Source organism: Rhineura floridana, chromosome 11 (genome assembly GCF_030035675.1).
Source record: "Rhineura floridana isolate rRhiFlo1 chromosome 11, rRhiFlo1.hap2, whole genome shotgun sequence".
Taxonomy (NCBI): domain Eukaryota; kingdom Metazoa; phylum Chordata; class Lepidosauria; order Squamata; family Rhineuridae; genus Rhineura; species Rhineura floridana.
The window spans coordinates 20,988,709-21,005,184 of record NC_084490.1 but is presented as its reverse complement, the minus strand read 5'-3'; the positions used below and the strand labels follow the sequence as shown (position 1 = coordinate 21,005,184).

General features: G+C 42.6%; 1 protein-coding gene across 3 annotated transcripts in view; it reads right to left on the bottom strand.

Annotated features, from left to right (window-relative positions):
• The window catches only part of LOC133367075 (immunoglobulin superfamily member 1-like), a 31,423-nt gene extending 16,224 nt beyond the window's left edge, over positions 1 to 15,199 (bottom strand). For 2 of the 3 annotated variants that reach the window (XM_061590790.1, XM_061590792.1), the window contains exons 1-5: positions 15,023 to 15,199; positions 14,861 to 14,896; positions 13,338 to 13,634; positions 11,003 to 11,299; positions 3,803 to 4,105 (exon numbers count right to left, since the gene is read on the bottom strand). In XM_061590790.1, the coding sequence (XP_061446774.1) occupies positions 3,803 to 4,105; positions 11,003 to 11,299; positions 13,338 to 13,634; positions 14,861 to 14,896; positions 15,023 to 15,053 (964 nt within the window). In that variant the 5' untranslated portion in view covers positions 15,054 to 15,199. The remainder of the gene's footprint in view (positions 1 to 3,802; positions 4,106 to 11,002; positions 11,300 to 13,337; positions 13,635 to 14,860; positions 14,897 to 15,022) is intronic. The other variant, XM_061590791.1, reaches the window with a different exon arrangement.
• Positions 15,200 to 16,476: the final 1,277 nt, after the last annotated feature.

Genomic DNA, 16,476 nt, shown 5'->3' with positions numbered 1-16,476 from the left:
CAAAGCAGAAAAAGACATACAGGAAAGATAAGAATCTGGGAGTGCCCACCCCAAAATCTGCTCTGGGCCACTGCATCCCGCCTGGCCCAGAGCTTCTGCTGGGCACAGGGGAAGGATGAGAGCATCTATGTAGACAGAAAGGGTAGAGAATCTTCTTACTCTTACTCATTTCTCAGACCTCTTTCTGAAATGAAGGGTCAAATCTGTAAAGAAGTTTGGAGCAGCCACATTAAAAGATAAGGGCAGGGCATTCCAGGCAGGGGGTTGCCAACCCTGCTTGGATATGGATGTCTTTGCAGAGGAACCCTAGTCAAGCTTTACCAACAGCACAATCCAAACTATATGTACTCAGAAGTAAGTCCTGTTGAGTTCTATGGGGGCTTAGTCCCTTAGTACATGTGTTTAGAATTGCAGCCTTCAGGGGCATCCATCTTTACTCCCAAATGCTCCCATCTAACATCTCCACAACACTAGGCTCCTTTCTTCCTACAGTGGCCTTCTGGTGACTGGCCTGGCCTGAAGGCACTTAAACTAGGGTTGCCATATTCCAGTTCCATAAATCCGGGCAGGTTAATTTGCATATTATGCATATTATTTGCATATTATTTGCATATTATGCAAATTATTTGCATATTATTATTTGGATTGTCCAGTTGTTTTGTTTTTGTGCCTAGGAATTACCACCAAAAACTGGGGAAAGATGTGAGAAATCTTTTTTTTAAAAGCAACATTTTCAGCCCTAAATGCCTAGACTCTAGTTTCCAACACTATGGAGTATTGATTGATTGATTAAGAGAATTTATATCCTGCCCTTTTGCTGTTAAAAACAGAGCTCAGCACAGCTTACAAATATAATAAAAACAATAAAAATACACAATCAATATAAAAACATAATAAAAACACAAAATAGCAACAAACATAAAGTAAGTCAGGGCAGCAGTATGGTTACCTTTGCTGGTCATTGACCGAAATAAACTTATTTACATTTTTTAGTATGGTTAACCATTACAGATACAATATATTTCAGAGATGTGGTGGGTGGAGAAAAACAAGCCAAACTGTTAGGAAAAGGAGTCTTTCACACCACATGCTCAGTTCTAAATACTGTTGCAGCAAGTTTTACAAGTTCCTCCAGTATTCCACTGGTGCAGGCACTCAGACATTCAAAGTATCTGCATGTTTCTTAGGTTTTATAAAAGCAGAGCTTTGCTTAACTCAAAATTTCTCAACCACATCTACACAGGTTCCACCTCCATACTCAAAATGAAACTGGGCCTGGAAGTGTGCAACAACCCCACACATACCTTGCTAATTAGATTACCAATGCCAGGATGTCTGTCTTATCGACTACTCTCCTGCTCTCTTCCCCCCCCCCCCAAGGCATCATGAAAGACCCAGTCCTGGGCTCAGAAAGAAAATAAATATCTGGTCCTCTTCAAAGTATTGAGAAGCCTTTTGTTTTAATTGAAATAATAATTATAAATTCTTGTTCTTATCACTAATGGGAGTTAATTATCTTGCATATGCTGCTGTTGCTTCTATGGCTGTAACGGAGTGAGGTTAAAGATAAGTGAAATGCAAATAGGAAAAAAAAACACAGAAGGCAATAACACTTTCCTAAATGTAATACCATACCAACCACAACAAGATTCCTATGAGTAAGGCAAAAAACTAAGCATCTCACAACCAGTCAGGATTCCTAACCAAAAACCAAAAATATGATAAATGAAGAAATATGTATATAAGCATGACTATCAAATATATTTATTATTTACACAAACTGTAAAGATATTTATAGTGCAATCCTAAGTTTATTTATTCAGAAGCAAGTCCCAGCGTATTCAGTGGGGCTTACTGAAATAGGGACAGAACTGCAACCTCAAGTGATAAGCAACTTCATTCACACAACCCAAAATTTCGAATCATGCCACTTTACGCTGTTTTGCAACTGTTTATACTTGTTTTATGGCTTTATTTCTTGTTGTGAGCTGCCTTGGTTTCCAACCCTACCTCACAGGGGTGTTGGAAAGACTCCATACATGCACACGCACACACTGCAGATGTATAAATACATACAGCCCATATAATAGTTTATTGTCAAACCAGTTGGTCATTGCAGAAAAATCAGTATTAGTTTAAAAAATATCAGTATTACTTTCCTACAGAATAAAAACTGTAATACCTAAGTAAGCCCTGCCTACTTGCTTTAAAATAGGACTGCAGACAGAAAGAGTTAGAACACAAACATAATTCTTTTTTACATTCACTCCAAAGTCCCATTGATTTCCAGCACATTCATAACCATGTCTACTCAAAGTAAGTCCTATTGAATTAAATGGGATTTACTTTGGGCATATGGAATTAGCATTGCTTTTACAAAAAGCAAGTATTGGGAAGGTTTTCAAAACACTGCCCAAGCTCTGACTCCTGCACACAAGAGGAAAAAAAACTGAAATTTATATACTTACCCAATTTATGAGATTTTCAGATGAACTGGGGTGTGTGTGTGAAACCACCATTTTGTTTTCTAGACACTGCCTGAGGTCAATGAAACTGAAACACAATCCCTGATTGGCTGCAATGCTGAACGGGCGGGGTTAAAGCTACAAAGTGCTATAGTACAGTACTGTTTAAAGAAAGATTTAACAGTTGAGGGGGTAGCTGACGTTTTTATGTATATCTCGATAACCGGACCACCTAGAAACTTATTTTTTTTTTAAATTAAAGCTGGGAATCCGGGCCACGTAAAAGGCTAGCCGGGCGCCGGGTGGCATGCATAGAATCCGGGTAAAACCCGGCTATCCGGGCAATATGGCAACCCTAACTTAAACCCTTCTTGCCGAAAGCAAGTAGGCTAGATTAAATGTTCCCTACCCAGGCTCCATCTTTTAGCTAAAATGTCTAGCTTAATTTCCAGTCAGATGTTTTTTTAATTGTACACTCCAAGCAACTGTGATTGATGCTTAATGTATCATGCTTAAGGACATCACTCGGGCCTGCCCTGTGACATCACTCAGGCATGCCCCCATGGCATCATTTGGGGCCGCCCCTAAAATCTCAGGTTTTGGGATGCTTCTGACCTGGCAACCCTAGTCCCAACCCTTCTGCCCCCCCAATTTTTTCTCTGCCCATCCAATGAAAATTGTCTTGCTACACACCTGAATTTCCACTGTTCCTATGAGGGAGACTGTGAAGTGGGGAGCCTTCTGTATCCACAAAAGCTTTCTGTAACATTTTAAAAGCTTTCTGTAACTGTGAAGGCTTCCCATGTGTTAGAACCGTTCTAAAATGTGTAGGGAGCTTCCACATGACCTGCCTTGCATGATTTCTTGATCTGGCCAGAGAAGGCATGAATAAGGCTTTTCTTGATCCACTGGCTGGGAAGTATACTGAGACTCTAGCTGGTTTTGTCATCTGCCTGTAATGCCACCAGATGTCTGAATTTGGGCAGCATGAAGAGCTGACCACACTCTGGCCTCTGGCACTTGATGGCGACATGAGAGCCTCTTAGGCGTCACTAGAGTTTTGAGAGATTTAGCAGTAAGGGGAAAAGGCAATTAAACTAAAGGCATCATGTAGCTTTTTAATAAATTAAAATACCCTGCTTAGTCCTGTCAGCAGTAGGATTGTTTACTCAGGGATGTGCCACATGTGAATGTGGTGATGCTGCTGAATTTTGACATTAAAGGGTGAGCACATTTTAGCTAACACAGTTTTCCCATTTTATTTACAGATGCAGACATGCAAAACTCATTTAGTATCATCTGTGATACTGCGTATAAGGACCAAGACAGGATCTCACCTGTTATGTTGATGGATACTCTATCACTGTAGTTTGAGCATTGTTGATAGAAGTCCAAGTCTGATTTGATGCAATAGATACAACGGTAGCTGCCAGCTTCCAATTGTTTAGCATTGGTAATGGGAAACAAAATACCACCTGATTCAGTCTTCTTGATATCAGAGACACCCTCAAACACTTCTTTGTGTAGAGTGAATTCTGCTTTTGGGTATTTGTCCTTCTTACAACGGATGGTAGCATTTCCCCGCAGGGTGACCATCTCACCTGGGCTCAATGAGATGGAAGGCTTGGGATAAATTTGTTCTGCATGAAATAGAGAAGAGAGCTGTTTAAACAATTATGTCTTCAACATTCTGACTCTGTAAAATAGGAAGCATAGAAGACTATGAATCAGAATTTGAATATCCACAGGACTGCATTTAATCTGAAATGTCGTGACATCTTTATAACTTACTTAAAGAAATTAGAATCAAACTAATTAATATATTCTCTATTGACTAAGGTCCTAAAGATGTATAGAATGGCACCATCTTGGAAGAGTATATTGCATGACATTAATACTCTCTTCCTTCCCAGATAACTCAGGACATCCTTTTCTTTCAGTTTACAGCAGAAGCTAGATTGGCACCATGCTGATAGGCCACCACATTTGTCAAACATAAAGCAGGGCTGTGCAGAGAATGGATTGGCTAGCCCTTGTGTCAGTCATGAAGTCTTTTCCTCCCAGAAACATCCTTGAAAGGCAGAAAAACAGTGGGAAGACAATTAAAAGAAATAATTGCATATAAATATGCAGGTAGTGGGTGGGGAAGTCTGAAAACAGGCAGTCTGCTTGAAGTATGGGGAGAGAATAATTTTAAATGAGGTCAAGTTTGTGCATCAGTATAGGAAAGAAGGCAGTGGTTGTGGGAAGCAGAGTTTGTCTTGCAGTGGCCTGTTCCAGTTTCTAAGTATGTCTGCATTCAGCCTAAATTTTTGGTCATTAATAGGGCTGAATTTTAAATTGAGCAACAGCTGAAGGGTCAGCAACACTGGCTGCACTTGCTGAGTCACTTGCCAATGTCTTGCCAAGCAAGGTATGTTCATCAGGCTCCATCACAATATTGGTTCCAAGCCTCTGGTAGCGATGTGGCTTTTCAGAAAGACCTCCGGCTGATTATTTTTCTGCCTGATGCTTGCCTGTGCTGGAATCATCACTGTATCGTTGTTGTGTTTCGTTTTATGATTGGGTGTAACTTGGGGATTGTTTTTAGTTGAAGTACTGTTTTGATGTATTTGCTTTATACACATTACTGGCTTAAAAGGCAGCTAGGTTGTTCTTTTCCTCAATTTGGATTGAAGCCAATTTGGGGGGAAATACATCAAAACACAGTATTTCACAAGAAACTACAAGACAGATACAGAATATATCTATTATATATTAACGGCATTGGACCGCAATACCTGGCGGAACGCCTCTCCCGCTATGTACCTACCTGTTCGCTGCGCCTGACGGCGAAGGCCCTTCTCCGGGTTCCAACGTACAGGGAGGCCCGGAGAGTAATAACTAGAGGTAGGGCCTTCTCAGTGGTGGCCCCCGAGTTATGGAACGCCCTCCCTGACGAGATACACCTGGCGCCTTCTTTGTTATCCTTTCGGCGCCAGGTAAAGACCTACCTCTTTGCCCAGGCATTTTAAAAATTTTAAAATTTTAAAATTTTAATTTTAATTTATATTTGTCTTAATCTTGTTTTATATATTTTTTATAGTCTATTGTACCCATGCTCATTTGTATGTTAACTTGTTTTTATACTGTTGTACACCGCCCTGAGAGCTTGTTGCTATAGGGTGGTTTAAAAATGTAATAAAATAAATAAATAAAATAAATAAAATTATCCATAGCAGAGGTGGGAGTACACTGGATGAGGAGTAACTGGGAGTGCAATTTGTTAGTTCCCCAGAAAGTAGGAAGGATGTAACCAAGCAATGTTTACAAAAATGTATATATTAGGGGAAAGTGTGCAGAAAATGAATATATTGGTGAAAATAATATACAAAAATGCATTATATTAGGATAAATTGCTTGTACAAATTGTACATTAGTCAAAACTGCACACAAAAATGTATTAGGAAAAATCTGCATTAAAATGCTGAAGAATTTTCATGAGGATTTTTTTTAAAAAAAATCACAAATTGCTGCAGAAACGTGGAGAACCAAATGTAAGATTGCAAAAATGAGAAACTGAGAGAACCAGAATTGACAGATCCTTCCATCCCTATTTCCTGCCTATGTGTGGACTGAGCAAACAGCCATGATTCCCCCTCACTGGAAACTGCACTAACCCTTTTGCTCATCCACTTCCTCCTCCTGCACTCATCTTTAAAATTAATAGTTTGAGGTGGGATTTCAGTCTCAGTTTGCCATAAACAGAAGTTATCAGGATTAGATCCCAAGATCCTCCTAAAGGAACATAGGAAACTGAATTACACCAAGTTAGACTAATGGTCCATCTAGCTCAGGGTTGTCTACGTCAACTGGTGGCAGCTCTCCAAGGTTTCAAGCAGGAGTCTCTTGCAGTCCTAAGAACATAAGAAGAGCCTGCTGGATCAGGCCAGTGGCCCATCTAGTCCAGCATCCTGTTCTCACAGTGGCCAACCAGGTGCCTGGGGGAAGCCCGCAAGCAGGACCCGAGTGCAAGAACACTCTCCCCTCCTGAGGCTTCCGGCAACTGGTTTTCAGAAGCATGCTGCCTCTGACTAGGGTGGCAGAGCACAGCCATCACGGCTAGTAGCCATTGATAGCCCTGTCCTCCATGAATTTGTCTAATCTTCTTTTAAAGCCATCCAAGCTGGTGGCCATTACTGCATCTTGTGGGAGCAAATTCCATAGTTTAACTATGCGCTGAGTAAAGAAGTACTTCCTTTTGTCTGTCCTGAATCTTCCAACATTCAGCTTCTTTGAATGTCCACGAGTTCTAGTATTATGAGAGAGGGAGAAGAACTTTTCTCTATCCACTTTCTCAATGCCATGCATAATTTTATACACTTCTATCATGTCTCCTCTGACCCGCCTTTTCTCTAAACTAAAAAGCCCCCAATGCTGCAACCTTTCCTCGTAAGGGAGTCGCTCCATCCCCTTGATCATTCTGGTTGCCCTCTTCTGAACCTTTTCCAACTCTATAATATCCTTTTTGAGATGAGGCGACCAGAACTGTACACAGTACTCCAAATGCGGCCGCACCATAGATTTATACAATGGCATTATGATATCGGCTGTTTTATTTTCAATACCTTTCCTAATTATCGCTAGCATGGAATTTGCCTTTTTCACAGCTGCCGCACACTGGGTCGACATTTTCATCGTGCTGTCCACTACACCCCGAGGTCTCTCTCCTGGTCGGTCACCGCCAGTTCAGACCCCATGAGCGTATATGTGAAATTAAGATTTTTTGCTCCAATGTGCATAATTTTACACTTGTTTATATTGAATTGCATTTGCCATTTTTCTGCCCATTCACTCAGTTTGGAGAGGTCTTTTTGGAGCTCTTCGCAATCCCTTTTTGTTTTAACAACCCTGAACAATTTAGTGTCATCAGCAAACTTGGCCACTTCACTGCTCACTCCTAATTCTAGGTCATTAATGAACAAGTTGAAAAGTACAGGTCCCAATACCGATCCTTGAGGGACTCCACTTTCTACAGCCCTCCATTGGGAGAACTGTCAGTTTATTCCTACTCTCTGCTTTCTGCTTCTTAACCAATTCCTTATCCACAAGAGGACCTCTCCTCTTATTCCACGACTGCTAAGCTTCCTCAGAAGTCTTTGGTGAGGTACCTTGTCAAACGCTTTTTGAAAGTCTAAGTACACTATGTCCACTGGATCACCTCTATCTATATGCTTGTTGACACTCTCAAAGAATTCTAATAGGTTACTGAGACAGGACTTTCCCTTGCAGAAGCCATGCTGGCTCTGCTTCAGCAAGGCTTGTTCTTCTATGTGCTATCTAGCTTTAATAATACTTCCTACCAGTTTTCCAGGGACAGAAGTTAAGCTAACTGGCCTATAATTTCCAGGATCCCCCCAGATCCCTTTCTGAAGATTGGTGTTACATTTGCCACTTTCCAGTCCTCAGACACGGAGGAAAACCCGAGGGAAAAGTTACATATTTTAGTTAGCAGATCAGCAATTTCACATTTGAGTTCTTTGAGAACTCTTGGGTAGATGCCATCCGGGCCCGGTGATTTGTCAGTTTTTATATTGTCTATTAAGCCTAGAACGTCCTCTCTCATTACCACTATTTGTCTCAGTTCCTCAGAATCCCTTCCTGCAAATGTTAGTTCAGGTTCAGGGATCTGCCCTATATCTTCTACTGTGAAGACAGATGCAAAAAAATCATTTAGCTTCTCTGCAATCTCCTTATCGTTCTTTAGTACACCTTTGACTCCCTTATCATCCAAGGGTCCAATTGCTTCCCTAGATGGTCTCCTGCTTTGAATGTATTTATAGAATTTTTTGTTGTTGGTTTTTATGTTCTTAGCAATGTGCTGCTCAAATTCTGTTTTAGCATCCCTTATTGTCTTCTTGCATTTCTTTTGCCAGAGTTTGTGTTCCTTTTAATTTTCTAAATTCAGACAAGACTTCCATTTTCTGAAGGAAGACTTTTTGCCTCTAAGAGCTTCCTTGACTTTGCTCGTTAACCATGCTGGCATCTTCTTGGCTCTGGTGGTACCTTTTCTGATCTGCGGTATGCGCTCCAGTTGAGCTTCTAATATAGTGTTTTTAAACAACTTCCAAGCATTTTCAAGTGATGTGACCCTCTGGACTTTGTTTTACAGCTTTCTTTTTACCAATCCCCTCATTTTTGTGAAGTTTCCTCTTTTGAAGTCAAATGTGACCGTGTTGGATTTTCTTGGCAATTGGCCATTTACATGTATGTTTAATTTAATAGCACTATGGTCACTACTCCCAATCAGTTCGACAACACTTACATCTCGCACCAGGTTCCGGTCCCCACTGAGGATTAAGTCCAGGGTTGCCGTCCCTCTGGTCGGTTCCATGACCAACTGGTCTAGGGAATAGTCATTTAGAATATCTAGAAATTTTGCTTCTTTGTCATGACTGGAACACATGTGCGGCCAGTCTATGTCTGGGTAGTTGAAGTCACCCATTACTACCACATTTCCTAGTTTGGATGCTTCCTCAATTTCATATGTCATCTCAAGGTCTCTCTAAGCATTTTGTTCAGGGGGACGATAGATCGTTCCCAGTATTAAATCCCTCCTGGGGCATGGTATCACCACCCACAACGATTCTGTGGAGGAGTCTGCCTCTTTTGAGGTTTCGAGCTTGCTGGATTCAATGCCTTCTTTCACGTATAGAGCGACTCTGCCACCAATACGTCCTTCCCTGTCCTTCCGATATAGTTAATATCCAGGTATCACATCCCACTGGTTTTCTCCATTCCACCAGCTCTCCGTTATTCTCACTATATCAATACTCTTCTCTAAGACCAAGCACTTCAGTTCTCCCATCTTGGTTCGGAGGCTCCTAGCATTAGCGTACAGGTGCTTGTAAGCAGTGTCTCTCTTCAAGTGTCTTTGGCACTTTTGGTTTGGCCTGTGGTAATTTTGCCCTTCTGAATTGATATCCTGTGCCCCTGCTCTCACAATGCCTACTTCTAGTCCTACCCCTTTTAAAATTTCATCATTTCTTTGGTCTTTATCCCAGGGGGGAGGTTTATTCTGAACCGGACCTTCCTCAGCCCCTGTCGGGTTTCCCCCTTAGTCAGTTTAAAAGCTGCTCTGCCACCTTTTTAATTTTAAGTGCCAGCAGTCTGGTTCCATTCTGGTTCAAGTGGAGCCCATCCCTTTTGTACAGGCCCGGCTTGTCCCAAAATGTTCCCCAGTGCCTAACAAATCCAAACCCCTCCTCCCGACACCATCGTCTCATCCATGCATTGAGACTGCAAAGCTGTGCCTGTCTGGCTGGTCCTGTGCATGGAACCGGTAGCATTCCAGAGAAAGCCACCTTGGAGGTCCTGGCTTTCAGCATCCTACCTAGCAACCTAAATTTTGCTTCCAGGACCTCACGGCTGCATTTCCCCATGTCATTGGTGCCAACGTGCACCACGACCACTGACTCCTCCCCAGCACTGTCTACCAAACTATCTAAATCTCCTACTTGGAGATGCCAGGGATTGAACTGGGAACCTTCTGCATGTGAGGCAGATGCTCTACCACTGAGCTACGGCTCTTCTCCCTCGTCAATGGAGGCTGTATGTAGAGGTGGATGAAACTGTCAGTTTAGGTTTCTCTCTGTTGTTCATTTTTCCAAAGCTAAATTCAATTTTCCACATTTCCACAACCTCACGAAAATTCATCAGTATTTTAATGCACACTTCTAATATATACAGTTTTGTATCAAACATCACCTAATATACACATTTTCCCAATTTCCTCTAATGTGTGTCAGTTTCATGAATATATTCATTTTTTAAACTTTCCCTGATATACACATTTTGCATGTTTTCATGGGTGACCTACATTGCAAAATTCAGGGAAATGTGGATTTTGAAGGACAGCTTCATTTCAGCTAGCACATTGCGTCAGGAAGTGCAAATTAGGTAGGTTCATGAACCAAACCAAATTTCTCCCCCAACCTTAACTATAAATCTAGAGACCTATTTTGGGATTGGGACAGTATAAGATATTTTAAAAAAACATGAATTTCCTTTATGAAATGGCTCTTTCCTTTATGAAATGGCTGTTCTTGTTTGGTGTGGTTTCTTCTTGAATAAAATACTTAAAATCAGAAACCTGAGGCTGACTGAGCTGGTACACAGCTAGATCTTCTCTTACCCACACATCTAGCCAGCTTAAGTCTAAACTATATACTTGCAAGGGGAGGTGTATGAGCATCGCAGGGTTAGGTTCAGCTGAGGGTGAGAAGTGAGCCATGTTATTTCCTTGGTTCTGAGAAACACCATAACTTGGAAGTGCCTTCAAAGCTAGGCAAAGGCTGAGGTGGTGACAGCAATTGACATTACAGAGGTATAGTTCCCTATGGTGGTCTGTCACAGCCTGGAAAAATGTTGTTAAAAATGGTATAAAAGGGGAAGAGAGAACGTGGATATTTTAGGCCATGCAGCTTTTCCTTTACATCTGACATCCACTTCAGTGTCTTTTGTGAAAATTTCATACAAAGACTGAGCTAAGCTCTTACCTGCTATGTTGATGTAAAGTCCATCGCTTAAACCTGAGCATTGTCTACCATGATGTACAGTGAAACAATATACACACCGGTAGATTCCTCCATTTGTTTGATTGGCATCCAAAATGAAATATACAGCTATACTCCCTGAAGCAACCTCATAAGACAAAGGTTCTGAAATGCCTTCTTTGAAGAGATAGAAAGCTGCGTTTTGGTAATGTTTACTGTTACAGTAGATGAAGAAATTTGTCCCAAGTATGACCTGAGGACTGGGTGTCACAGAGATGGAGGGCTTTGGATAAAACTCTCCTGGAAAAGAAAGGAAACTGGAGTGAAATTTGGAAGGCGGAACATCTGCCACAGTCTCACTCTGTAAAAAGGGAAACATTTGCCTGCTCTTGAAAATTTAGGAGACTGAATGTGTATCGGGGTACAAAAAATGCATGGGCTTGTGATAGATTAATCACTTTGTGGCATTATTAAACAGAGCACATATTCATCAGTTTATGTACATTTCTGACCAGCAAGGGCTGAAGGACGAGATCTGAGCAAGAGCTGGAGGGCTATCAACAGAGACTTCAGTCACTGACTCACTCATACAAGAGCTAAGAGAGAGGCAAAGGGCTCTTCAAGGGTCCTCAAGGTCAGGAACAACAAGGGTCCACCACAGTGGTCTTTTTGGAGCTCAGCCCTCACTTCTGCATGAGCCATAACACAGAAGAAATGTAGAACAGTGCCTGTTTATTTTATTTATGACAGGGTTTCTATACCGCCATATCATAAAATATCAAGGCAGTGTACAATGTTAAAACAAAACACCATTAAAACAGTACAGGTGATCATTAATGTGACTGGCATATATACATTTAAACAGCTGCAAATGCCAGTCAGCTTAAAAAGGTATTTGAGAGATGCTTGAAAAACAAAAGCGAGGATGTGTGGATGGTAGAGCATCCAGTGGTTCCAAGGATATGTAGGAGCGTGTGAGGGTCACAGGCTTCAAGTACTTGTACTCCCCTCTCTGATGCTCCCTCCTCCGGTCAAGCCTGCCCCCCCATCACTGAGATAGGCCATGCTGCTGTGGACCTCTCAAGATTTCTTCCCCCTCCCAGGCATATTCTGCCTGAAACCCACTCTCTTGAAGGTGATCACAGATGCTCAACCAACCAACAAACCAGCCACAGACCTGCTATAGCCTGCTCACACTCAAAGGGCACATCATAATAATTCATGCCATCCAGCTGAACTCCTTCCACAGTCATTCCACCCCATCTTTCATCTAGGCTATTGCAGGCAAGTGTCATCCCCCTGTCCCATACCTGGGGATACTAACTCCTAGAGTCCCAACAGTCTCACACACTCTAGGGAGTGCACTGAATCCTATGTTGCTATTCATGCACCTGGGAGGTGAATAAGGAGCTGGTGCACAATAGAGGGAGGATTTTCCCTTAGTCTCTCTTGCTGCTGCAAGTTTTCCCCTTGGAGTCACCTTCATAGAGATTTTGGGTAGGCTGGGGTCTAGGGGAAGACTAATGCTGCACAGTTCATGGAGTCACAGAGCATCCAGTTCAACTCAGTGTACGATGAAGCCAGCTGCAGAAAACATCTTGTAGTCTGGCACAAACTTCTAATGGTATTGTATTTAAATCAATTGTATATTTTAGTCAGTGCAGTCTTTCTTTTTTAATTTACAGGTGTAAAAAATCCAACATCCGCTTTTGTGTTATTTGTAAAGCTGGCACACAAGAACTCTACTTAGGTTTTACTCGCTGGTAGGACATAGTCACGTTAACAGCAGAGCAGGGCCATACTTTGAACCCTGCCACCAACATGGACAATCCTTTCTGCAACTATCATTATTGACTTTCAGGAGAAACTTGAAAACATTCCTGTTTAGCCAGACTTTTGGTGGCTGAAGGACACTGCTCCTGGTAACCCTGAGTCACTGGATGAAAAAATGTTTTCAACTGTAACTGTTTTTAGAATGTTTTTTAAAAAGGTGTTTGCCACCATTGACTCCTTCAGGAGGAAGGGTGGGATATAAATTCAATGAATGAATGAATGAATGAAAGTAAAAACGTGTTCTGTGTGGTTGTTTGTAGAGAAATTCTCACTTATCTTATGTAACCAAATGTCTCCAACATGCAGAGCCCCCACCTGTGAGTAAGTGTTCACGCAGTAGATTTCTCTGCAGACAACCAAGTGACTTTAACAACTGACTGTTGCCGAAAGTAGTTGTGACACTGAGGGTGAGGCTTAAAGATCAAACCTGCTCTGCCGTCAATGAGGCTAAGCTCTACCAGTGAGCAATCCCTGAGTAGGGCTACAGACAGAGCTAAGCTCTCACCTCTTGTGTTGATGGAAACTTCATCACTGTATTCTGAGCATTGTCTATCATAATAATTTTTGAAGCAATATGTACATCGGTAGATCCCTCCATCTGTTTGCTTGTTATTAAAAATGGGAAATTCAACTGCATCCAATGAAGCAGGCTTAGAATACAAAGGCTCTGAAATCCCTTCCTTGAAGAGATGGAAGGTTGCTCCGGTGTAACCCTTACTCTCACAGTCAATGTAGAAATCCCCCTGCAGGTTGACCTCAGGACTGGGACTCACTTTGATGGAAGGCTTTGGATAAAGTTCTCCTAAAAAGAAAGAGGAGTGAGATTTGGAAGGTGGAGCACTTGCAACAGTTTCCCTTTGCAATACTGGAGACATCTGCATGCTGCTGGGAGTTTTATAGATTGGTTTGTATCAGAGTACTAAAATCCATAGGATTGTGATATATACATTTGTGATGTTATCCAATTGACACATACTTGTCAATTAATGCATTTCTGGACCCCATTTTTTCAAAGTAGGAATCGTATTTTAAATTGAGCAAGAGCTAAATGGCCATCAACTTAGACTTCAATCAGCGGCTCACTCCTGCAGGAGCTCAGAGAGAGGCAAAGGACTCTTTAATTCCCTCGTCCCTGGGAACAGCAAAGGGGGAAAGGGGCAGGCAGGCAGGAGGAGGGTCTATCACAATGGTCCTTTATTCATCTCAGCTGCTCACTTTCCTGCAGGAGCCAGCCCAAGACACTGGAGGCATGCATAACAGTACCTGTTGCTATTCGTGCCCCTGGGAGACAATGAAAGAGCTGGTGCATGATATGGAGAAGATTCTGCTTTGGTCTCCGTTGTTGTTTACTATGGAGAGAAGAGGACTAAAGAACCCTTTATCCAAACAGCCCTTTCACACTAGAAAAAGATACCGAAGTGAGCAACAGGAGGGATTGTTTCCTATCCTGTGGATCAGATGGAAAGCTCACACAAGTGAGACTGAGTCCCTGGAGGATATTGGTGCCTACTAGTCTAGGATCAGAGGAAACACGCACCCAAATATCAGTTGATATGGAAGAGCAGCAGGGGAGGGATACTGCAATCAAGTCCTCTTGGTAATTTCTGTTAAGGGCATGGCTAGAGGGATCAGTTGAGAAAGAAATGTGTCAAATCCTACCAAAAGAGTGTTCCTGTCCAATCTCATGGCACCAATCAGCCCATGCTAGTTAGTACTCAGATTGGCACTCCCATCACTAGCAGAAGCAGCAGCTTGTGGAAATGATAACTGACATCAGAAGCTATCAGTTGCCCTCCCTGCGATTTCAGTGTGGATTTATACTGGGAGAACTGAGATCCTTGTAGGCTATCTTGTGGCTCCTATACCTGCAACACTTGTACAGAACAGGGGATGTTCTATTCTGGCAGGTGCCACTTATCACTCAGTGGTGAGAGAAGAGTGACTGGAGGAGGCCATGGCATTTAGTTCCCATTCTGCCCCACCTCTCACCCCCCATTCTTCTTTTTGTTGTTGTTGACTTGCACTCACCTCTAGACATTTGCCACTGCCTGGTCAGCCAACACCCTGGAAAGGAGAGGATTCCATTAGAGAAAAATATCTGAGCAACAGAACTGAAGCTGGGCCTCTGAAGTCCCCACCCTGCCTTGGCACATGCTGTGGTCTCACAACCCTTCCAGAAGAGATACCAACCAAGAAAGAGGATATTGAAAGAAAACCTCATGGTGGTGGTGGTGGTGTTCCTGTAGCCAGCGGTCTTTGCTCCTAGCTCCACTGTCTCCTGAATGAGTATCTTCGCTGGAGGCTGTTGATGTTGAAATCCAGCAACGTTCTGCGACACGACTCTTTGGCAGGACCTACAATTTCCCTCTGATCTGACAATACAGAGTAGATCATAGTCCCCTCCCTATTCTGCCTGATCAACCACACCCCCATTAGCTCAGAGTCACAGACTGCAACACCAGAGGAAGTTAAGAGCTTGCAAAAGCCACTTTGTGTGACCATGAAGTTTAGCACATCCCTTGTTTTTGTGTCTCCAGTCCTTTCATGCTGATTTTGGGGGTGCCTACGCTTATTCAGGGTTTGGTTTCCTTTGGGAAGAAGGTCAGTGGAGACTGCAGTGTCTTTATGAAATATCGTTTGTTTATTTACACACATTCCAACCTGAGCTCAAAAATGGAGGGGTTCAATGCATCAGCGATCCAATATCCAGCTTTTCCATCTGGGTTACAGGAGGCACCCCAAATGCCATGGTGCAGAGAGCCAGCCTCTCTGCCTGCCTTCCAGTTCCCAGCAATTCTGTTGACAAAACTCAAACTACAAGCCTCTTCAAACTACATGCCTCTGCTAGGCTCCAGGAAGAGGGGGGAGGCTCTCCTGAAGAGTTTCAATGACAAAAGAATCTTCCTGGCCCATTCAGCAGTTGCTGGGCAACTGATAGAGCCCATTATCTTACCTGGCCACTCTATTTGATTAACAAAGGAGTTTCATCTGGCTAGCAGAGCCAGCCCCCAGGCATAGGATTCCAAATCAGAGGCTGGAAAGGGGACCCACAGCGAGGTCATTATTATCACTGCCTCACAAATTACCTAAGGTCGAGTATTGTAGAGGGGGCCACCAAGTGACATTTGTTGGTAGTGGAATGACAAGCAGGATCTTCTCAGAAGATCTTAATATTAACTTGATCTGCACCAAGGGAAGTGGTCTGCTAGGTATTCTGGTTCTTAGGATTTTCAATATCAACAACAAAACTTGAACTTGGCTGATAAGCTAATAGGCAGTCAGTGCAGATCTTTCAACACTGGTGTAATGCTTGTAAAACTGGGTGTCCTACTAAGCCAGCCTTTCCCAACGAGTGGGCCACCAGATGTTGTTGGACCACAATTCCCATCTTTCCTGACCATTGGCAATGCTGGCTGAGGCTGATGGGAGTTGTGGTCCAACAACATCTGGTGGCCCACTAGTTGGGAAAGGCTGTACTAAGCACTCTAGCAGCTGCATTTTGCACTAGCTTCAACTTCTAACCCAGGTGCAAGGGTAGTCCAGCCTGCCATGAATTATGGAAGTCTAATTCTGAGGTTACCAATGTATGGACCACCCTGGAAAAGCTATACCTGCCCAGAAACAGTGGGAAAAGCAAAGTTATG